The sequence below is a fragment of the Notolabrus celidotus genome, chromosome 8 (assembly GCF_009762535.1).
Source record: "Notolabrus celidotus isolate fNotCel1 chromosome 8, fNotCel1.pri, whole genome shotgun sequence".
Taxonomy (NCBI): domain Eukaryota; kingdom Metazoa; phylum Chordata; class Actinopteri; order Labriformes; family Labridae; genus Notolabrus; species Notolabrus celidotus.
In genome coordinates this window covers 17,900,270-17,923,117 of record NC_048279.1, presented here as the reverse complement: position 1 = coordinate 17,923,117, position 22,848 = coordinate 17,900,270, and the positions used below count along the sequence as shown (strand labels likewise).

Here is a 22,848-nt window from a genome sequence, read left to right as displayed (position 1 = left end):
GGGAGCAACATCTACACCTTCTCGGAGCTGGGTGAGGCCGAAAAATTCCTCGCTTCTCTTGGAAAAGAGTAACGGCTTCGGCGGGTCGAGGATAGAGAACTGCAGAAGCGGTAAGGCTGATCCAGACACTGACTTTGTAGAGCGCCTTTTCTCTTCTCCGCTCCCCTTTAAAGGGATTTATGGATCTATAAGTAAACAACAGTAGGAACTATGAGTCCTAAACGGGAGTGTTTTTGGTTTTTCCTCTTTGTTTCTCCCATTCTCTCATGACTGAACAGTTAAGAGATGCATGCGCTCTTCTCACCTGCGAACTGTACGCGCCGTTTATGTTACAAACTTGATTTACGCATGCAGTGGCTCATGGTGAGTTCACTGGCTGGGAAATTTCAGTTGCGTTATCGAACTAGGAAAAAGGCATTTTCTTGGCTGTCCCACAGCTTAAACACAACTAATAACTATGGAGGGTGGATGAGGGGACCACGTTCACTCATGGACACTGGTGTAACTAGATTATGTTGGGGGGTGGCTTTACTCTTCTCCCTTCATTGGAGGGAGGAAAGTATTGGGTGGGTAAGGCAGAGTGGCAAAGTGAACTGTTTAAAAATCCTTATTTCTTTCCTTTGTTTTATTTCTTTTTGTTGTTTCTTTTTTTCCTTTCTCTCAATTTTTTATTCTTTTTTCATTGTTTATGTATGTGAGGGTGGATTCGGGGGGAGGGGGGTGGCAGGTATCCTATTTACCAGGTATCAAGTTTACTTCAGATTTCTTCTGTGCTATTGTTAACCATTTCTGAGCATAAGTGGATATGAATAAGATTACTGTTTTATCTTGGAACTGTCGAGGTCTTAATTCACCCCAGAAGCGCACCAGCACCCTGGAGCTCCTTAATAGGAAAAATGTTCATTTTGCCTTTATCCAGGAATCACACTTTCTGAAAGATGATGTACATAGATTTCAAAATAAACATTATCATGTCATTGCTTCCTCTTGTCACACTACGAAAAGCAAAGGGGTCTTAATAGCTGCAAAGCGCAATCTAACCTATGATATGCTAGGGACAGGTGGGAGCAATGATGGTCGGATTACTTATTGTAAAATAGCTTTACATGGCATTAAGATTGCTTTAATATGTGCATACGCCCCCAATTCTTTTGACCAACACTTTTATGATTCACTGGCCTCCACATTATTAGACCTTCCAGAATACCATCTTATGATAGGGGGGGACTTTAATGCTGTATGGCTTCATGATCTTGACCGAACTGGTTTAAGAGAGAGTGCAGAACAACATCGAGCATCCATGTCTCTTCAGAAATTAGCTAATGATTATGCAATAGTTGATGTGTGGCGGGAGATGAATCCATCTACGAAGGAATTTTCCTTCTTTTCGGGTAGACATAAAACTTTTTCAAGAATAGATTATATTCTGGGTTCCAAAACTCTTTTTAAAGATATTTGTAATGCTGATATGATCCCAACCTCACTGTCTGATCATAGGGCCATACTATGTACTTTCTTGTTAAAAGTTGGCCAATCCAAAGCTCCCCGCTGGCGTTTCAACACTACTCTACTCCAGAACATTACTTTTAAACAAGAATTTGAGACTGAACTAGATGAATTCATTAGCATAAATGGCAGCTCAGTTAGTGATCCTAGAGTATTATGGGAAGCAGTCAAAGGTTTCATTAGAAATAAATCAATCTCATTTTCGTCAAATCTCAACAGAATAAGGAAACACCGCATTGAGTTTTTGGAAACTGAAATTTCAAGGTCTGAACAAAACATGCTAACCAATACATCACCAGATAATGTGCGCAGCCAACAGTACTTACTGGATGAACTCAACAGCTTACTAAGACAAAAAACAGAATTCATAATTCATCGCACCAGACAAAACTACTATATGAACAGTGCACGTCCAAGTCGCCTACTTGCTCTTAAGTTAAGGACAAATGATCAGTTAGCAAACATCTCAGTAATCAAGACCAAAGTGGGTACACTAACATCTGACCCACAGAAAATTAATAACACTTTTAAGCAGTTCTTTCAGGAACTGTATAAATCAGAAGTCACTCATGATGAAATAGTGTACACCAACTTTCTACAGTCCCTGAATTTACCAAAACTGCCCTCAGAAACAAAGAGTATATTAGAGGCACCTATCATGATCGAAGAATTGGAAAGAGTTCTTAAACAAATGAATACGGGCAGATCTCCAGGTCTGGATGGAATACCTCCAGAATTTTATATTCATTTCTGGCCCCAGCTCGGCCCATTGTTGTTAGACATGCTTAATTTTTCGATTTTGAAAGGCTCTTTCTCCACTAGTTTAAACGTTGCTGTCATCTCTCTTCTCCTAAAAAAGGAAAAACCTCCGACCGATTGCTCCTCTTACAGACCACTGAGTCTTCTGAACAGTGAAATCAAACTCTTTGCTAAGGTCTTGGCAACCCGCTTTGAGGGCTTTTTACCTCTCTTGATTCACCATGATCAAATGGGCTTTATTAAATCCAGGTTATCATCCGATAATGTCCGTCGACTTCTACATGTCATAGATCTAGCTCCCAGATCAGATAATGATTCTGCTATTCTCTCGCTTGATGCAGAGAAGGCATTTGATCGGCTGGAATGGAATTATCTCTGGGCTGTTCTTCAACATATGGGTTTTAGCATAGGCTTCATCTCAATGATTAAATTATTGTATTATAATCCAACTGCAGTGGTTTTAACTGGTAATACATGCTCATCCAGATTTCCTGTCTCTAGATCTTCACGTCAGGGCTGTCCTCTATCTCCACTTTTGTTTGCTTTATCCCTAGAGCCTGTTGCTCAGGCTATTCGACAGTCAGACGCCCTAGAGCCAGTGACAATATGTACTACGTCACATCATATCTCTTTGTATGCAGATGATATTTAAATTTTTGTAAAAAAATACATCTAGATCAATTACACATCTACTTCAGATCTTTGAGAACTTTGGCCATTTATCTGGCTACAAAATTAACTGGGAAAAATCCTCATTAATGCCGCTTGGGGAATTGAATAGGCAGATATCCACCTCTAAGATCCTTGTTGTCAACAATTTTAAATACCTAGGGGTTCATATTTTCCCTTCACTTGATACAATCACTGCTAATAATTTTAATAAGGTTCTAAATGATATTGATGCAGACCTGAAAAGATGGTGCAAACTTCCTACCTCCTTTCAGTCCAGACTGTCTGTTGTAAAGATGAATATATTACCTCGTGTTAATTTCATTAGCTCTATGATTCCTCTGGCTCCCCCTGCTGGCTTTTGGAAGAAGCTGCATTCCATCATAAGTATGTACATATGGAACAAAAAAAAGCCAAGGATCAAAGCCTCTACCTTACAAAGACATAAATCAGCAGGAGGTATAAATCTGCCTAATTTTGAATGGTATGCATGGTGTTTTGCACTACGTCCACTCACAGAATGGGCTAACTCAAAATCTTTAGTGTCATGGCGCCCCATCGAAGAACAATTAACATATCCTCAGAGTTTAACTAACTTAATGTACTCGAACATACCGCATAAAACTGTGAAAAAGGACTTTGGACAAATTATTTCGTATATGTTCACTGTTTGGCATAAAGTCCAGCAATTAGCAAAAATTTCCAATAAATTCTTCTGTCAATCTCCAATTTTTCGTAATTATTGTCTTCTAATAGATGGAAAACCAATCATTTACCCACCATGGGAGGATAGAGGTGTGCATATGCTGCAAGATATTATAGGGAATCAAGGCCTCCATGAATTCAGAGACTTACAGAGTTCCTATAACTTACCAGGCACTTCCTTCTTCTTTTACTTACAGCTGCGTGAAGCTATGCGGGCTCATGGTGTACCATGGGGCACAGATCTGGAAAATCATCCCCTTAATTTGCTGATAGGCTCCAAACACAAACAAAATGGTGTTATCACAGACCTCTACAGATATATAACCAAGGCCTCATATAAACCTCTGCTGCTTGACAATTTATGGAAGAAGGACATTAATATGTCCGCAGATACTCTACTGTTGCTTAATGACACCTCATCCTTGGAACTAACCATTAATGAAAAACGACTCTTGTTCGCTGGTCTCACAGCTGCTAAAAAAATAGTGGCTTGCCGCTGGAAACACCCGCATACACTTTCAGTGAGGGAATGGCTCTCCACTTACAGAGATATCGCACTGCTGGAACTATCCACAGCTAGATCACATTATACTAAAACACAAAATGTTACTTGTTGGCTGAAGCTACTACAAAATATCTCTGGCTTACTATAGCTACTAGTGATTAGGTGCCGCTATATCATATGTTTATCTTGGTGTATGTACATATGCATGCATGCATGTTTTCTTCTTCATAAATGTATATGTACTATGTATGTAAGTATATGTGTATGTCTGTATATGTGCATATGGGTGTGTGTATATATGCGTATATATGTGTGTGTGGGTATGCACACGTGTGATTGTTTAAGTCTATGTACAGACTGTTAATGGGATACCAAGATGGGGGACGGATTGGAATTTTATTTATATATTTACTTTTCTTAGTTTACTATCAATGTCGTCATGATTAATAATTGATTATTGTTGTTACTATTATAATTATACTTTTACCAATACATTTTTTATTTATTTATTTTTAAATTTATTATTATTATTATATTACTATTTTTTTTTTTATTTTTTTTTTTTGCAATGTCAAAGCCACTGTAACACAAAATAAACAATAAACAATTGATCACAAAAAAAAAATAGCTAACTTGTATTTATATTATCATTGAAGCTAGCATATTATTTGTGTTTCATACAGTTTGGGTGTCATATTGATATGTTAAGACTGATAAATAATCAATAAAAAGCTCTAAGACTACTAGCACTCATGCAGCTTGTGTGCCAATATGAACTTATAAGTCTGGAAAATGATTTTGGACAAAATGTGAATAAAAGTAGCAATTAGGCTACTTTAAATGTAAAGTGTTTAAATTTAATAAAAATGTTGATCTTGGTAATAGTTGTGGTGTCATTTGATTTAGCCACTAGGTGGCATCTTTAATATGTAATTTTAAAGATACTTATTTCAATGTGTACTGTATTATTGTCCCACACAAATCTAGTTGTGAGGGTCAGGCATGTAAAGGGGCAATTACAGAATTTTTTTATTTGCCAGGCTTACCTTAATTTCTATCAGCGATACCACATCCAAGCCAAATTTCAGCAAATTGCAGATAATCAATTTTCAACACTGTCAGTAACATAGAGTAAAATATGTGGTATCATTTGCATACTATATCAAAACTATGAGTGTGAAATCACAGTGGCATAACTATCTTTTCCTTAAAAAGGGACCTATTATAGTTTTATGAACAAGTTGGATGAAACATGCTGTTCTTATATGCCCAAGTCCTTAAGGGAGGAAGGCAGGGGGCATGATCTGGTTTAAAAAGTATGTCACTTAACAATGACTATGGTTCAACCAGTCTTCTACAATCAGTATTACTACCCATTTAGGTGTATTACTTCACTTTATTTGTGTCTATGAATATTCCTTAAATATAGATTTTATTGATAATCTAATGATTACAATGTATCATATATCAAGATGAAAACAATGTGACACTGCAGTGGCTTCGTTGTGATGAATCTATAGAGAATGATCGTCTGTTTTAGCTTTATGGTGTTTCTAAGTAGGTTTATTGTTTAGGTGTCTGGTATGCAACTAAACAGTTTTTGGTTAACTCTAAGGGACAAAGCTAAAAGAGAGTCAATATTATACTTAGAATTAAAAAAAATATAAAAAATTCCTCTCTGAATGAATAGGAAAGTCTCCTTCAGGTCTAGATAAGTAACTGTGCAGATAATTTCACACTTAGCCTTGAAATTCAAATCAGCCTCATAAATGAGGAGTTGGTATGTGTAGCTAAGTTTTGACCCTTGTCATTACATTTTTGTAGATTTAGATTAGATCCATTTCAAATGCAACAGGTTTGGATATTTTGAGTCTGCAGCATATCAATTTACATGTGAGTCCAAGAAACATTTTGTGGCGCCTTGTATGTTTTATAATTCATTTTATGATTTTAATAATTATTTTATGAGCTCTCCATTGACTTTCTCCCAGCTACATTTCAGACCTGTATGAGCTGAAGTATTAAGATCCTCAGTCAAAAGTCTGTTTATTCCAAATTTTAGTCTAAGAACCAAAGAGGACAGGGCGCTTTGTGTCAGGGCTCTGGAGTTCTGGAAAGATCTGCCCGAGGAGATCAGGTTAGTCAGGTTTTCAGGTTGCAGTCCAGTCAGGTTCTCCAAATTTTACCAGAATTTGTATTTTATTTTACTTTATGTTTTTTAAAGTTCCTTGTAATAAATGTGTAATTTTTAGAGTCTGTTTAAATTGAGTACATGTCTTTCAATATATTAGTTATTTCTTAATCCTGTCTGTGCTCATGATTTTATGATCAGCCTGTTTTATTTTTTTGCTGCCTTTGTAAAGCACTTGTGCTCTATTAAATAAAGTTATCATTAATCATTACAAATGGCTTAAAAACAACAACATGTGAAACAGTCACATTAATGAATTGGACATCTTGAACTCTGTTATTTCTCAAAAGGATCCTGTTTCCTTTAAAGAAAATTAAGTATTGAAGAACTATTTCTTTCTATAAGTCTCATGTTCAGGATAAGCCTTGCTTTATCATTAATGTATCCTTTTTTTCTTTTACAAACATGGTTTAGTTGATTTGTTTGCTCTGGTTTTTTGATTTCTATGTCTTAACATTTACAGTTTGATTGGGTTTTCAATATTATTGTGTTCCCAGTCTTTTATTTGCAACATACTTTTGGATCTTTGCAAAGAACGATAAAACAAAGACAGTTACTCTAATTCTAATTATTACAACAAAGATATCACATATTCCTATGTCCCTCTATCCAGTATTTGGTATGGCTACATTAATGTATAACTCCTGAGTTTTTCTTAAAGTAAGTTAAAATAGCTTGGTTTGAATTTATGTTATGTAGAAAATACACTGACAAACCCATTATAGATAAGCCCATAACATGTCATATAATTTCAAATCATAACGTGTATTATTGCAGAAGTAAGCACTGCTTTAAGAACCTTTTCAGCTCTATAAATCAGTCAATTTATTTTGGAGAGAGCACTCAAACAATATAACCATAAACTCATACCCTATATCCATAAACCCCCCCCCCCCCCCCCCACACACACACACACATATAAATATATATATATAATAACAAATGACATAAAAAAGTGACTGTTTATTTGTTACAATTTTGCTTTATCGAAAGTGTGTACAAAGACAGTGTGACAGAAAATTAAGGAAATAAAATACAGATGATCATTAAAACAGTGAAGCACAAAAATGACATGATTAGATAACACATTTTTTTTTTTAAATTTGCAAACACATTTTTAAGCAATCTGCACAAAACTTCAGAGTGGAACATTGTTGTTTTTTTTAATGAACAAAAAACTACAGACAGCACTTCAGAAAGATGATAGTTTTAAAACAGTGATTGTCTTTGCAATTGTGGTAAGCTAAATACAACATGTTATTTTTTCATTTTTGTTATAAAAGGGCCAGCTCTAAGTTGAAATATGATTCTGCACAAGTTTTATAATATCAAAGCTTGAAAATAAAATAATTCCATACATAAAAAACTTGCACATGTATGAATGTATGAATGTATGAGTGTATGTATGAGTGTATGTATGTATGTATGTATGTATGTATGTATGTATGTATGTATGTATGTATGTATGTATGTATGTATGTATGTATGTGTGAATCAGGGTGTATAAAAAAAGTTGTCCTTCAAAAGAACAAGTCTAACCGTATCTTCTATGCAATAGACCCCTCGATTCAAATATACTACATCCAATCATTAAAATATTCATTTTATAGAATGAAATAGGACAATATGACTAAACCTGTATTGAACTATTGATAAAAAGTGAGATGGCATTTATTCAATAAATCTGGACTATGTACAAAAAAACAGCAATATTTATTTTTACAACACAAATTAATCTTATTTACAATGTGAAGGGATTTTAAACAATCTCATGCACAGGTTATATTACTGAAGAAAGATTTACTCATGGATAACATGAATGAGACGATTGTGAATGTCCCCTTTAGTTTTTTATAGGACTGCCATTTAAATAACTTGTAAAATTAGGAGAGGGTATTCAGGTGTACATGAGAAAGTTAAATTTTTCTTCTAATTTTCATTTTTTGGGTGAAACAGATAGTTCAAGTCTTGGGAACCTGAAACCACCTTTTGAACCACTATCACTGCTTGAAGATGAAGACAATCGTGACTTTTTTGAGGGTAGAGAAACTCCTGCACTTCCTTCCACTCTTGCCTCACTATCCTCCCCAAGTGTCACTTCATATGAGCCTTTTGTCTTAGAACCAAAGCCTCCAAAAGTGCCAAACTTCAACTTGCCTTTCTTTCCTTTGACCTTGCCTCCTCCTAGATCTAATGAAATGTCACCCCCCCCAGCCTCCAAGTGACTGGAAGGAGAACTACTGGCAAGCCCTTCCTCATCACTAAGAGAAGAAGATCGGTGCCTTGATTTCTTAAATAGATCCAGTGAGGCTGACTTGCCTTTAGATGACACATTAAGCCCAGTATCACCCTCCAGTGCCAAGTTCAATTCCCCAGTGCTTAGGTCTTTAGAGACTACCTCTGGTCCCCGAAGGTCACCTACACTACTGCCCTTTGCTTTTGACTTGCCAAAAAACTTTGGCATCTTAACCTTTACTTTGCCCTCACTATGCCTAAGTTCTGGGCTGGGAATCTCAGTATCCCGTGAACTGACTAGGCTAACAGATGGAGACTGTATGTTAATACCTCCGCTAGCTCCAAGTTCTGAATTAACATTATCTCCACCCTGCTGCCTTTCCATCTGAGGCAGGACAATACCAAATTTTGGTACCTTCAGTTTGGGAAACGTGACAGTACCATCTGGGAAATGAAGGCCACCAATTGCACTGCCTCCTGACACACAGGTGTCAATCCCTGCATCACCATGTACATTTACTTTTAGACCTTTAGAATCTCCAGACATTGCTGCACCTCCTTTTGTCTTCAAATCTACATCAATATCAGGAGCAGATAAGTTCACAGTTGGATTTTTTATGTTAGGAGTCTTTAATTTTACATCTGGCCCTTCCAAACTGACTTTTGATGTGGTAGTGGTCAAGTTAGCAGATGGCAAATCAATGTCAGGAGTTTTCAAGCCCCCTGATAAAGATCCATCACCTTTCGTTTTCGGTGATTTGATGTCTAACTCCACATCAGGAAAATGAAGCTTTCCAAAAAGAGGCTTCTTTCCCTTTGTTCCTTTGCCATGGGCATGGGGTGTGTCAAGATCCAAGTCTACTGCTGATGGTGCTACATCAAAATCAGTCTTTTTTAGCTTTCCTTTAACTTGGGGAAGCTTAAACTTCCCCTTCTTTCCCTTTACATGGATGTCACTTTCAGGGGCTTCCAGACTTCCTTCAGTGGTAGTGAAAGTAACTTCTGGGGATTTCATTCCAAACTTAGGACCTTTGAATTTTGGAAAAGAAACACCTGTTTTTATGATATTGCCTGACCCACCCTCTGTAACGATGGTTGGAACTGCAATATTAGTGTCCATGCTTCCTTTGATTTTAGGCCCCTTCAGCTTCATGTCAAAATCAGGTGCTGTAACATTTGATTTAGGAACGTTCAGATCCCCTTCTAATTTTGGAAGGGACATATCCACATCACCTTTGAGTTTGGGACCTTTCAGATTAAAATCAACATCTGGCATAGAGATTTGAGGTCCTGAGACTGATGGTAATTTTATTTTGGGTCCTTTGATTTTTCCACTTGGACTCGCAATGTCAAAGTCTGGTCCTTTTATGTCCAACTCCGGTGCTTTGATGTCAATATCAGCTTTAGGTATGTTTACATCAACATCTGGGCCCTCCAACTTTGAACCACCAAACCCAAACGATGGCAGTTTGAATTTGGGCATTTTGAGTGATCCTTTTGTGCCTTCAATGTCAACATCAGGTCCTTGAATATCCATCTTTGGACCTTTTATTTCACCTTCGACCTTTGGAAGTGACAGATCCACATCACCTTTGAGTTTGGGCCCTTTCAGATTTAAATCCATACTTGGCAAGGAGATGTCCGGTCCAGAAAATTTTGGCAAGCTGAATTTTGGTCCTTTGAATTTGCCATCAGGTCCTTCAATGTCCACCTCAGGGCCTTGAATGTCAATTTTTCCTTTAGGAAGGTTTACATCAAAATCTTGACCCTCCACATTTGGACCCTTTGAGCCGAATTTGGGTAGGTTAATCTTTGGCATATTAAATCCACCTTTGGATCCCTTAATGTTGATATCTGGACCTTCTATGTCAACTTCAGGTGCTTTTATATCTCCTTCAATCTTTGGCAATGACACATCCACATCACCTCCGAATTTGGGCCCTTTAACATTGAAACCCAAATCTGGCATAGAGATTTTGGGTCCAGAAATTTTTGGCATGTTAAATTTGGGTCCTCTGATTTTTCCACTTGGACTCTCAATGTCAAAGTCTGGTCCTTCAATGTCCAACTCTGGTGCTTTGATGTCAATATCAGCTTTAGGGAGGTTTACATCAAAATCTGGGCCCTCCAACTTTGGACCACCCAACCCAAACTTTGGAATTTTGATGTTGGGCATTTTGAATGATCCTTTTGTGCCTTCAATGTCAACATCAGGTCCTTCAATATCCATCTTTGGACCTTTTATGTCGCCCTCAACCTTTGGAAGTGAGACATCTGCATCACCTTTGAGTTTGGGTCCTCTCAGTTTGAAATCCATACTTGGCAAGGAGATGTCCGGTCCAGAAATTGTTGGCATGTTGAATTTGGGTCCTTTGAATTTGCCATCAGGTCCTTCAATGTCCACTTCAGGTCCTTCAATGTCAATTTTTCCTTTAGGAAGGTTTATATCAACATCTGGACCCTCCACATTTGGACCCTTCAAGCCAAACTTGGGTAGGTTAATCTTTGGCATATTAAATCCACCTTTGGATCCCTTAAGGTTGATATCTGGACCTTCTATGTCAACTTCAGGTGCTTTTATATCTCCTTCAATCTTTGGCAATGACACATCCACATCACCTCCGAATTTTGGACCTTTAACATTGAAACCCAAATCTGGCATAGAGATTTTGGGCCCTGAAATTTTTGGCATTTGGAATCTGGTTCCTTTGAATTTGCCATCAGGTCCTTCAATGTCCAGCTCAGGTCCTTCAATGTCAATGTTTCCTTCAGGAAGGTTTACATCAACATCTGGACCCTCCACATTTGGACCCTTGAAGCCAAATTTGGGTAGGTTAATCTTTGGCATATTAAATCCGCCTTTGGATCCCTTAATGTTGATATCTGGACCTTCTATGTCAACTTCAGGTGCTTTTATATCTCCTTTAATCTTTGGCAATGACACATCCACATCACCTTCAAGTTTTGGACCTTTCAGATGGAAATCTACGTCTGGCATAGACATCTTGTGCCCTGAAATTGATGGCATTTTGAATTTGGGTCCTTTGATTTTTCCACTTGGACTCTCAATGTCAAAGTCTGGTCCTTTTATGTCCAACTTTGGTGCTTTGATGTCAACATCAGCTTTTGGGAGGTTTACATCAACATCTGGGCCCTCCACCTTTGGACCACTCAACCCAAACTTTGGCATTTTGAATTTGGGCATTTTGAGTGACCCTTTTGTGCCTTCAATGTCAACATCAGGTCCTTCAATATCCATCTTTGGACCTTTTATGTCGCCCTCAACCTTTGGAAGTGATACATCCACATCACCTTTTAGTTTGGGCCCTCTCAGATTGAAATCCATACTTGGCAAGGACATGTCTGGTCCAGAAATTTTTGGCAGGCTGAATTTGGGTCCTTTGAATTTGCCATCAGGTCCTTCAATGTCCACCTCAGGGCCTTCAATGTCAATGTTTCCTTTAGGAAGGTTTACATCAACATCTGGACCCTCCACTTTTGGACCTTTGAAGCCAAATTCTGGCATTTTAATCTTTGGCATATTAAATCCACCTTTGGATCCCTTAATGTTGATATCTGGACCTTCTATGTCAACTTCAGGTGCTTTTATATCTCCTTCAATCTTTGGCAATGACACATCCACATCACCTCCGAATTTGGGCCCTTTCAGATTGAAACCCAAATCTGGCATAGAGATTTTGGGTCCAGAAATTTTTGGCATGTTGAATTTGGGTCCTTTGAATTTGCCATCAGGTCCTTCAATGTCCACCTCAGGTCCTTCAATGTCAATGTTTCCTTTAGGAAGGTTTAGATCAACATCTGGACCCTCCAAATTTGGACTTTTAATTCCAAAAGATGGCATTTTGATTTTGGGCATTTTGAGTGATCCTTTTGTGCCTTCAATGTCAAAATCAGATCCTTCAATATCCATCTTTGGACCTTTTATGTCACCCTCAACCTTTGGAAGTGACACATCTGCATCACCTTTGAAATTGGGCCCTTTCAGATTTAAATCCATACTTGGCAAGGAGATGTCTGGTCCAGAAAACTTTGGCAGGCTGAATTTGGGTCCTTTGAATTTGCCATCAGGTCCTTCAATGTCCACTTCAGGTCCCTCAATGTCAATGTTTCCTTTAGGGAGGTTTACATCAACATCTGGACCCTCCACATGCGGACCTTTGAAGCCAAATTTGGGTAGGTTAATCTTTGGCATATTAAATCCACCTTTGGATCCCTTAATGTTGATATCTGCACCTTCTATATCAACTTTAGGTGCTTTTATATCTCCTTTAATCTTTGGCAATGACATATCCACATCACCTTCAAGTTTGGGACCTTTCAGATGGAAATCTACGTCTGGCATTGAGATCTTGTGCCCTGAAATTGATGGCATTTTGAATTTGGGTCCTTTGATTTTTCCACTTGGACTCTCAATGTCAAAGTCTGGTCCTTTTATGTCCAACTTTGGTGCTTTGATGTCAATATCAGCTTTTGGGAGGTTTACATCAACATCTGGGCCATCCACCTTTGGACCACTCAACCCAAACTTTGGCATTTTGAATTTGGGCATTTTGAGTGACCCTTTTGTGCCTTCAATGTCAACATCAGGTCCTTCAATATCCATCTTTGGACCTTTTATTTCTCCTTCAACCTTTGGAAGTGATACATCCGCATCACCTTTGAGTTTGGGCCCTCTCAGTTTGAAATCCATACTTGGCAAGGACATGTCTGGTCCAGAAATTTTGGGCAGGTTGAATTTGGGTCCTTTGAATTTGCCATCAGGTCCTTCAATGTCCACCTCAGGGCCTTCAATGTCAATGTTTCCTTTAGGGAGGTTTACATCAACATCTGGACCCTCAACTTTTGGACCTTTGAAGCCAAATTCTGGCATTTTTATCTTTGGCATATTAAATCCACCTTTGGATCCCTTAATGTTGATATCTGGACCTTCTATGTCAACTTCAGGTGCTTTTATATCTCCTTTAATCTTTGGCAATGACATATCCACATCACCTTCAAGTTTTGGACCTTTAAGATGGAAATCTACGTCTGGCATTGAGATCTTGTGCCCTGAAATTGATGGCATTTTGAATTTGGGTCCTTTGATTTTTCCACTTGGACTCTCTATGTCAAAGTCTGGTCCTTTTATATCCAACGTTGCTGCTTTCATGTCAATATCAGCTTTAGGTATGTTTACATCAACATCTGGACCCTCCACTTTTGGACCCTTGAAGCCAAATTCTGGCATTTTAATCTTTGGCATATTAAATCCACCTTTGGATCCCTTAATGTTGATATCTGGACCTTCTATGTCAACTTCAGGTGCTTTTATATCTCCTTCAATCTTTGGCAATGACACATCCACATCACCTCCGAATTTTGGCCCTTTCAGATTGAAACCCAAATCTGGCATAGAGATTTTGGGTCCAGAAATTTTTGGCATGTTGAATTTGGGTCCTTTGAATTTGCCATCAGGTCCTTCAATGTCCACATCAGGTCCTTCAATGTCAATGTTTCCTTTAGGAAGGTTTAGATCAACATCTGGACCCTCCACATTTGGACCTTTAATTCCAAAAGATGGCATTTTGATTTTGGGCATTTTGAGTGATCCTTTTGTGCCTTCAATGTCAACATCAGGTCCTTCAATATCAATTTTTGGACCCTTTATTTCACCTTCAACCTTTGGAAGTGATACATCCGCATCACCTTTGAGTTTGGGCCCTCTCAGATTTAAATCCATACTTGGCAAGGAGATGTCCGGTCCAGAAAATTTTGGCAGGCTGAATTTGGGTCCTTTGAATTTGCCATCAGGTCCTTCAATGTCCACTTCAGGTCCTTCAATGTCAATGTTTCCTTTAGGAAGGTTTACATCAACATCTGGACCCTCCACATGCGGACCTTTGAAGCCAAATTTGGGTAGGTTAATCTTTGGCATATTAAATCCACCTTTGGATCCCTTAATGTTGATATCTGGACCTTCTATGTCAACTTCAGGTGCTTTTATATCTCCTTTAATCTTTGGCAATGACACATCCACATCACCTTTCAGTTTGGAACCTTTCAGATTGAAATCCACATCTGGCATGGAGATGTTGGGTCCAGAAATGTTTGGCATTTTGAATTTGGGTCCTTTGATTTTTCCACTTGGACTCTCAATGTCAAAGTCTGGTCCTTTTACGTCCAACTTTGGTGCTCTGATGTCAATATCAGCTTTTGGGAGGTTTACATCAACATCTGGGCCCTCCACCTTTGGACCACTCAACCCAAACTTTGGCATTTTGAATTTGGGCATTTTGAGTGACCCTTTTGTGCCTTCAATGTCAACATCAGGTCCTTCAATATCAATCTTTGGACCCTTTATTTCACCTTCAACCTTTGGAAGTGACACATCCGCATCACCTTTGAGTTTGGGCCCTCTCAGTTTGAAATCCATACTTGGCAAGGACATGTCTGGTCCAGAAATTTGGGGCAGGCTGAATTTTGGTCCTCTGAATTTGCCATCAGGTCCTTCAATGTCCACCTCAGGGCCTTCAATGTCAATGTTTCCTTTAGGAAGCTTTACATCAACGTCTGGACCCTCCAAATTTGGACCTTTCATTCCAAAAGATGGCATTTTGATTTTGGGCATTTTGAGTGATCCTTTTGTGCCTTCAATGTCAACATCAGGTCCTTCAATATCCATCTTTGGACCTTTTATGTCACCCTCAACCTTTGGAAGTGACAAATCCGCATCACCTTTTAGTTTGGGCCCTCTCAGATTAAAATCAATGTTTGGCATGGAGAGTTTAGGTCCAGAAATTGTTGGTAGGTTGAATTTGGGTCCTTTGAATTTGCCATCAGGTCCTTCAATGTCCACCTCAGGGCCTTCAATGTCAATGTTTCCTTTAGGGAGGTTTACATCAACATCTGGACCCTCAACTTTTGGACCTTTGAAGCCAAATTCTGGCATTTTTATCTTTGGCATATTAAATCCACCTTTGGATCCCTTAATGTTGATATCTGGACCTTCTATGTCAACTTCAGGTGCTTTTATATCTCCTTCAATCTTTGGCAATGACACATCCACATCACCTCCAAATTTGGGCCCTTTCAGATTGAAATCAACATCTGGCATAGTGATTTTGGGTCCGGAAATTTTTGGCATGTTGAATTTGGGTCCTTTGAATTTGCCATCAGGTCCTTCAATGTCAACCTCAGGTCCTTCAATGTCAATGTTTCCTTTAGGAAGGTTTACATCAACATCTGGACCCTCCACTTTTGGACCTCTGAAGCCAAATTCTGGCATTTTAATCTTTGGCATATTAAATCCACCTTTGGATCCCTTAATGTTGATATCTGGACCTTCTATGTCAACTTCAGGTGCTTTTATATCACCCTCAACCTGTGGAAGTGACACATCCACATCACCTCCAAATTTGGGCCCTCTCAGATTGAAATCAACATCTGGCATAGAGATTTTGGGTCCAGAAATTTTTGGCATGTTGAATTTGGGTCCTTTGAATTTGCCATCAGGTCCTTCAATGTCCACCTGAGGTCCTTCAATGTCAATGTTTCCTTTAGGAAGGTTTACATCAACATCTGGACCCTCCACATTTGGTCCACCCAACCCAAACTTTGGCATTTTGAATTTGGGCATTTTGAATGATCCTTTTGTGCCTTCAATGTCAACATCAGGTCCTTCAATATCCATCTTTGGACCTTTTATGTCGCCCTCAACCTTTGGAAGTGATACATCCGCATCACCTTTGAGTTTGGGTCCCCTCAGATTGAAATCCATACTTGGCAAGGACATGTCTGGTCCAGAAAATTTTGGCAGGCTGAATTTGGGTCCTTTGAATTTGCCATCAGGTCCTTCAATGTCCACCTCAGGGCCTTCAATGTCAATCTTTCCTTTAGGAAGGTTTACATCAACATCTGGACCCTCCACATTCGGACCTTTGAAGCCAAATTTGGGTAGGTTAATCTTTGGCATATTAAATCCACCTTTGGATCCCTCGATGTCGATATCTGGACCTTCTATGTCAATTTTAGGTGCTTTTACATCTCCTTCAATCTTTGGCAATGACACATCCACATCACCTCCGAATTTTGGACCTTTCACATTGAAACCCATATTTGGCATGGAGATTTTGGGTACTGAAATGTTTGGCATGCTGAATTTGGGTCCTTTGAATTTGCCATCAGGTCCTTCAATGTCCACCTCAGGACCTTCAATGTCAATGTTTCCTTTAGGAAGGTTTACATCAACATCTGGACCCTCCACTTTTGGACCTTTGAAGCCAAATTCTGGCATTTTAACTTTTGGCATATTAAATCCACCTTTGGATCCCTTAATGTTGATATCTGGACCTTCTATGTCAACTTCAGGTGCTTTTATATCACCCTCAACCTTTGGCAATGACACATCCACGTCACCTCCGAATTTTGGCCCTTTGAGATTGAAATCAACTTCTGGCATAGAGATTTTGGGTCCAGAAATTTTTGGCAGGCTGAATTTGGGTCCTTTGAATTTGCCATCAGGTCCTAAAATGTCAACCTCAGGTCCTTCAATGTCAATGTTTCCTTTAGGAAGGTTTATATCAACATCTGGACCCTCCACTTTTGGACCTTTGAAGCCAAATTCTGGCATTTTAATCTTTGGCATATTAAATCCACCTTTGGATCCCTTAATGTTGATATCTGGACCTTCTATGTCAACTTCAGGTGCTTTTATATCTCCTTCAATCTTTGGCAATGACACATCCACATCACCTCCGAATTTGGGCCCTTTCAGATTGAAATCAACATCTGGCATAGAGATTTTGGGTCCAGAAATTTTTGGCATGTTGAATTTGGGTCCTTTGAATTTGCCATCAGGTCCTTCAATGTCCACCTCAGGTCCTTCAATTTCAATGTTTCCTTTAGGAAGGTTTACATCAACATCTGGACCCTCCACTTGTGGACCTTTCAAGCCAAATTTGGGTAGTTTAATCTTCGGCATATCAAATCCAACTTTGGATCCCTTAATGTCCATATCTGGACCTTCTATGTCAACTTCAGGTGCTTTTATATCTCCTTCAATCTTTGGCAATGACACATCCACATCACCTTTGAGTTTGGGCCCTCTCAGATTGAAATCAACATCTGGCATGGAGATGTTGGGTCCAGAAATGTTTGGCATTTTGAATTTGGGTCCTTTGATCTTTCCACTTGGACTCTCAATGTCAAAGTCTGGTCCTTTTAAGTCCAACTCTGGTGCTTTGATGTCAATATCAGCTTTAGGGAGGTTAATATCAACATTTGGCATTTCAACCTTTGATGTTTTAAAACCAAATTTTGGCATTTTGAATTTTGATCCTTTGCTCTTTGGACTACTCATTTCCATGTCGATATTCAGATCTTTAGATCCACCAGTTGGTCCTGTGATGTTTAGATCTCCTTTTCCAATTTTTAAGTCAGCTTCTGGGACCTTTCCCTTGTGCCCCCTAAATCCAAATTTTGGCATTTTGAACTTTGTTTTCTTAATGCCAATCCCTGATACATCAATGTCAGCTTCTGGTCCTTTAAGTTCAGCTTTTGGCATTTGAACATCTTCTTTTATGTCACCCTTTAATTTTGTCCCCTTCAGATTGATGTCAACATCTGGCAAGGATATTTTTGGTCCCGACACTTTAGGTAGTTTCATCTTTGGCCCACTAATCTGTCCTTTGGAAAACTCTAGATCAGCATTAGGGCCTTTCACATCAATGTCAGGTATTGTAATGTCTCCCTCACCTTTGGTACCTTTCAGTTTGAAATCAACATCTGGCATGGAGATGTTGGGCCCAGAGATTTGGGGCATTTGGAATTTAGGTAATTTGATTTTTCCACTTGGACTCTCAAAGTCAACATCCGGTCCTTCAATGTCCACATCCGGGCATTTTATATCAATGTTTCCTTTAGGAAGGTTTACATCAACATCTGGACCCTCCAACTTTGATCCTTTAAAGCCAAATCCTGGCATTTTGATCTTTGGCAATTCAAATCCACCTTTGGGACCTTTAATATCAACATGTGGTCCTTTCATGTCAACTTCAGGTGCTTTTATATCTCCTTCAATCTTTGGCAATGACACATCCACATCACCTTTCAGTTTGGGCCCTTTCAGATTGAAATCAACATCTGGCATTGAGATGTTCGGTCCAGAAATGTTTGGCATTTTGAATTTGGGTCCTTTGATTTTTCCACTTGGACTTGCAATGTCAACATCTGGTCCTTCAATGTCCCACTCTGGTGCTTTGATGTCAATATCAGCTTTAGGGAGGTTTACATCAACATCTGGACCCTCCAACTTTGGACCACCCAACCCAAATGATGGCATTCTGATTTTGGGCATTTTGAATGATCCTTTTGTGCCTTCAATGTCAACATCAGGTCCTTCAATATCCATCTTTGGACCTTTTATTTCACCTTCGACCTTTGGAAGTGACACATCCGCATCACCTTTGAGTTTGGGCCCTTTCAGATTTAAATCCATACTTGGCAAGGAGATGTCTGGTCCAGAAAATTTTGGCAGGCTGAATTTGGGTCCTTTGAATTTGCCATCAGGTCCTTCAATGTCCACTTCAGGTCCTTCAATGTCAATGTTTCCTTTAGGAAGGTTTACATCAACATCTGGACCCTCCACATTTGGACCTTTGAAGCCAAATTTGGGTAGGTTAATCTTTGGCATATTAAATCCACCTTTGGATCCCTCAATGTCGATGTCTGGACCTGCTATGTCAACTTTAGGTGCTTTTATATCTCCTTCAATCTCTGGCAATGACACATCCACATCACCTCCGAATTTTGGACCTTTCACATTGAAACCCATATTTGGCATAGAGATTTTGGGTCCGGAAATGTTTGGCATGCTGAATTTGGGCCCTTTGAATTTGCCATCAGGTCCTTCAATGTCCAGCTCTGGACCTTCTATGTCAACTTTAGGCACTTTTATATCTCCTTTAATCTTTGGCAATGACACATCCACATCACCTTTCAGTTTGGAACCTTTCAGATTGAAATCCACATCTGGCATGGAGATGTTCGGTCCAGAAATGTTTGGCATTTTGAATTTGTGTCCTTTGATTTTTCCACTTGGACTCTCAATGTCAACATCTGGTCCTTCTATATCCAACTCTGGTGCTTTGATGTCAATATCAGCTTTAGGGAGGTTTACATCAACATCTGGACCCTCCAACTTTGGACCACCAAACCCAAACTTTGGCATTTTGATTTTGGGCATTTTGAATGATCCTTTTGTGCCTTCAATGTCAACATCAGGTCCTTCAATATCCATCTTTGGACCTTTTATGTCACCCTCAACCTTTGGAAGTGACACATCTGCATCACCTTTGAGTTTGGGCCCTTTCAGATTTAAATCCATACTTGGCAAGGAGATGTCCGGTCCAGAAAATTTTGGCAAGCTGAATTTTGGTCCTTTGAATTTGCCATCAGGTCCTTCAATGTCCACCTCGGGGCCTTTAATGTCAATGTTTCCTTTAGGAAGGTTTACATCAACATTTGGACCCTCCACATTTGGACCTTTGAAGCCAAATTTGGGCAGGTTAATCTTTGGCATATTAAATCCACCTTTGGATCCCTCAATGTCGATATCTGGACCTTCTATGTCAACTTTAGGTGCTTTTATATCTCCTTCAATCTTTGGCAATGACATATCCACATCACCTCCGAATTTTGGACCTTTCACATTGAAACCAATATTTGGCATGGAGATTTTGGGTCCTGAAATGTTTGGCATGCTGAATTTGGGCCCTTTGAATTTGCCATCAGGTCCTTCAATGTCCAGCTCTGGATCTTCTATGTTAACTTTAGGCCCTTTGATATCTCCTTTAATCCTTGGCAATGACACATCCACATCACCTTTCAGTTTGGAACCTTTCAGATTGAAATCCACATCTGGCATGGAGATGTTCGGTCCAGAAATGTTTGGCATTTTGAATTTGTGTCCTTTGATTTTTCCACTTGGACTCTCAATGTCAACATCTGGTCCCTCAATGTCCAACTCTGGTGCTTTGATGTCAATATCAGCTTTAGGGAGGTTTACATCAACATCTGGACCCTCCAACTTTGGACCACCAAACCCAAACTTTGGCATTTTGATTTTGGGCATTTTGAATGATCCTTTTGTGCCTTCAATGTCAACATCAGGTCCTTCAATATCAATCTTTGGACCTTTTATGTCACCCTCAACCTTTGGAAGTGACACATCTGCATCACCTTTGAGTTTGGGCCCTTTCAGATTTAAATCCATACTTGGCAAGGAGATGTCCGGTCCAGAAAATTTTGGCAAGCTGAATTTTGGTCCTTTGAATTTGCCATCAGGTCCTTCAATGTCCACCTCAGGGCCTTCAATGTCAATGTTTCCTTTAGGAAGGTTTACATCAACATCTGGACCCTCCACATTTGGACCTTTGAAACCAAATTTGGGTAGGTTAATCTTTGGCATATTAAATCCACCTTTGGATCCCTCAATGTCGATATCTGGACCTTCTATGTCAACTTTAGGTGCTTTTATATCTCCTTCAATCTTTGGCAATGACACATCCACATCACCTCCGAATTTTGGACCTTTCACATTGAAACCAATATTTGGCATGGAGATTTTGGGTCCTGAAATGTTTGGCATGCTGAATTTGGGCCCTTTGAATTTGCCATCAGGTCCTTCAATGTCCAGCTCTGGATCTTCTATGTTAACTTTAGGCCCTTTTATATCTCCTTTAATCTTTGGCAATGACACATCCACATCACCTTTCAGTTTGGAACCTTTCAGATTGAAATCCACATCTGGCATTGAGATGTTCGGTCCAGAAATGTTTGGCATTTTGAATTTGGGTCCTTTGATTTTTCCACTTGGACTCTCAATGTCAACATCTGGTCCTTCTATATCCAACTCTGGTGCTTTGATGTCAATATCAGCTTTAGGGAGGTTTACATCAACATCTGGACCCTCCAACTTTGGACCACCAAACCCAAACTTTGGCATTTTGATTTTGGGCATTTTGAATGATCCTTTTGTGCCTTCAATGTCAACATCAGGTCCTTCAATATCCATCTTTGGACCTTGTATGTCACCCTCAACCTTTGGAAGTGACACATCTGCATCACCTTTGAGTTTGGGCCCTTTCAGATTTAAATCCATACTTGGCAAGGAGATGTCCGGTCCAGAAAATTTTGGCAAGCTGAATTTTGGTCCTTTGAATTTGCCATCAGGTCCTTCAATGTCCACCTCAGGGCCTTTAATGTCTATGTTTCCTTTAGGAAGGTTTACATCAACATCTGGACCCTCCACATTTGGACCTTTGAAGCCAAATTTGGGTAGGTTAATCTTTGGCATATTAAATCCACCTTTGGATCCCTCAATGTCGATATCTGGACCTTCTATGTCAACTTTAGGCCCTTTTATATCTCCTTTAATCTTTGGCAATGACACATCCACATCACCTTTCAGTTTGGAACCTTTCAGATTGAAATCCACATCTGGCATGGAGATGTTCGGTCCAGAAATGTTTGGCATTTTGAATTTGGGTCCTTTGATTTTTCCACTTGGACTCTCAATGTCAACATCTGGTCCTTCTATATCCAACTCTGGTGCTTTGATGTCAATATCAGCTTTAGGGAGGTTTACATCAACATCTGGACCCTCCAACTTTGGACCACCAAACCCAAACTTTGGCATTTTGATTTTGGGCATTTTGAATGATCCTTTTGTGCCTTCAATGTCAACATCAAGTCCTTCAATGTCCACCTCAGGGCCTTCAATGTCAATGTTTCCTCTTGGAAGGTTTACATCAACATCTGGACCCTCCACATTTGGCCCTTTGAAGCCAAATTTGGGTAGGTTAATCTTTGGCATATTAAATCCACCTTTTGATCCCTCAATGTTGATATCTGGACCTTCTATGTCAACCTTAGGTGCTTTTATATCTCCTTCAATCTTTGGCAATGACACATCCACATCACCTTTCAGTTTGGAACCTTTCAGATTGAAATCCACATCTGGCATGGAGATGTTCGGTCCAGAAATGTTTGGCATTTTGAATTTGTGTCCTTTGATTTTTCCACTTGGACTCTCAATGTCAACATCTGGTCCTTCTATATCCAACTCTGGTGCTTTGATGTCAATATCAGCTTTAGGGAGGTTTACATCAACATCTGGACCCTCCAACTTTGGACCACCAAACCCAAACTTTGGCATTTTGATTTTGGGCATTTTGAATGATCCTTTTGTGCCTTCAATGTCAACATCAGGTCCTTCAAT

The 22,848-nt window shown here is 39.3% G+C and overlaps 1 protein-coding gene across 6 annotated transcripts in view; it reads right to left on the bottom strand.

The window, feature by feature from the left end:
- Positions 1-7,278: 7,278 nt before the first annotated feature.
- ahnak (AHNAK nucleoprotein) overlaps positions 7,279-22,848 on the bottom strand; it is a 31,428-nt gene continuing 15,858 nt past the window's right edge. Inside the window, exons 7-8 of one of the 6 annotated variants that reach the window (XM_034689761.1) lie at positions 12,103-21,837; positions 7,279-11,409 (exon numbers count right to left, since the gene is read on the bottom strand). In XM_034689761.1, coding sequence (XP_034545652.1) covers positions 8,272-11,409; positions 12,103-21,837 — 12,873 coding nt within the window. In that variant the 3' untranslated portion in view covers positions 7,279-8,271. Of the gene's footprint in view, positions 22,843-22,848 lie in introns of those variants that run through there. The other 5 variants (XM_034689760.1, XM_034689763.1, XM_034689758.1 and 2 more) reach the window with 5 other exon arrangements.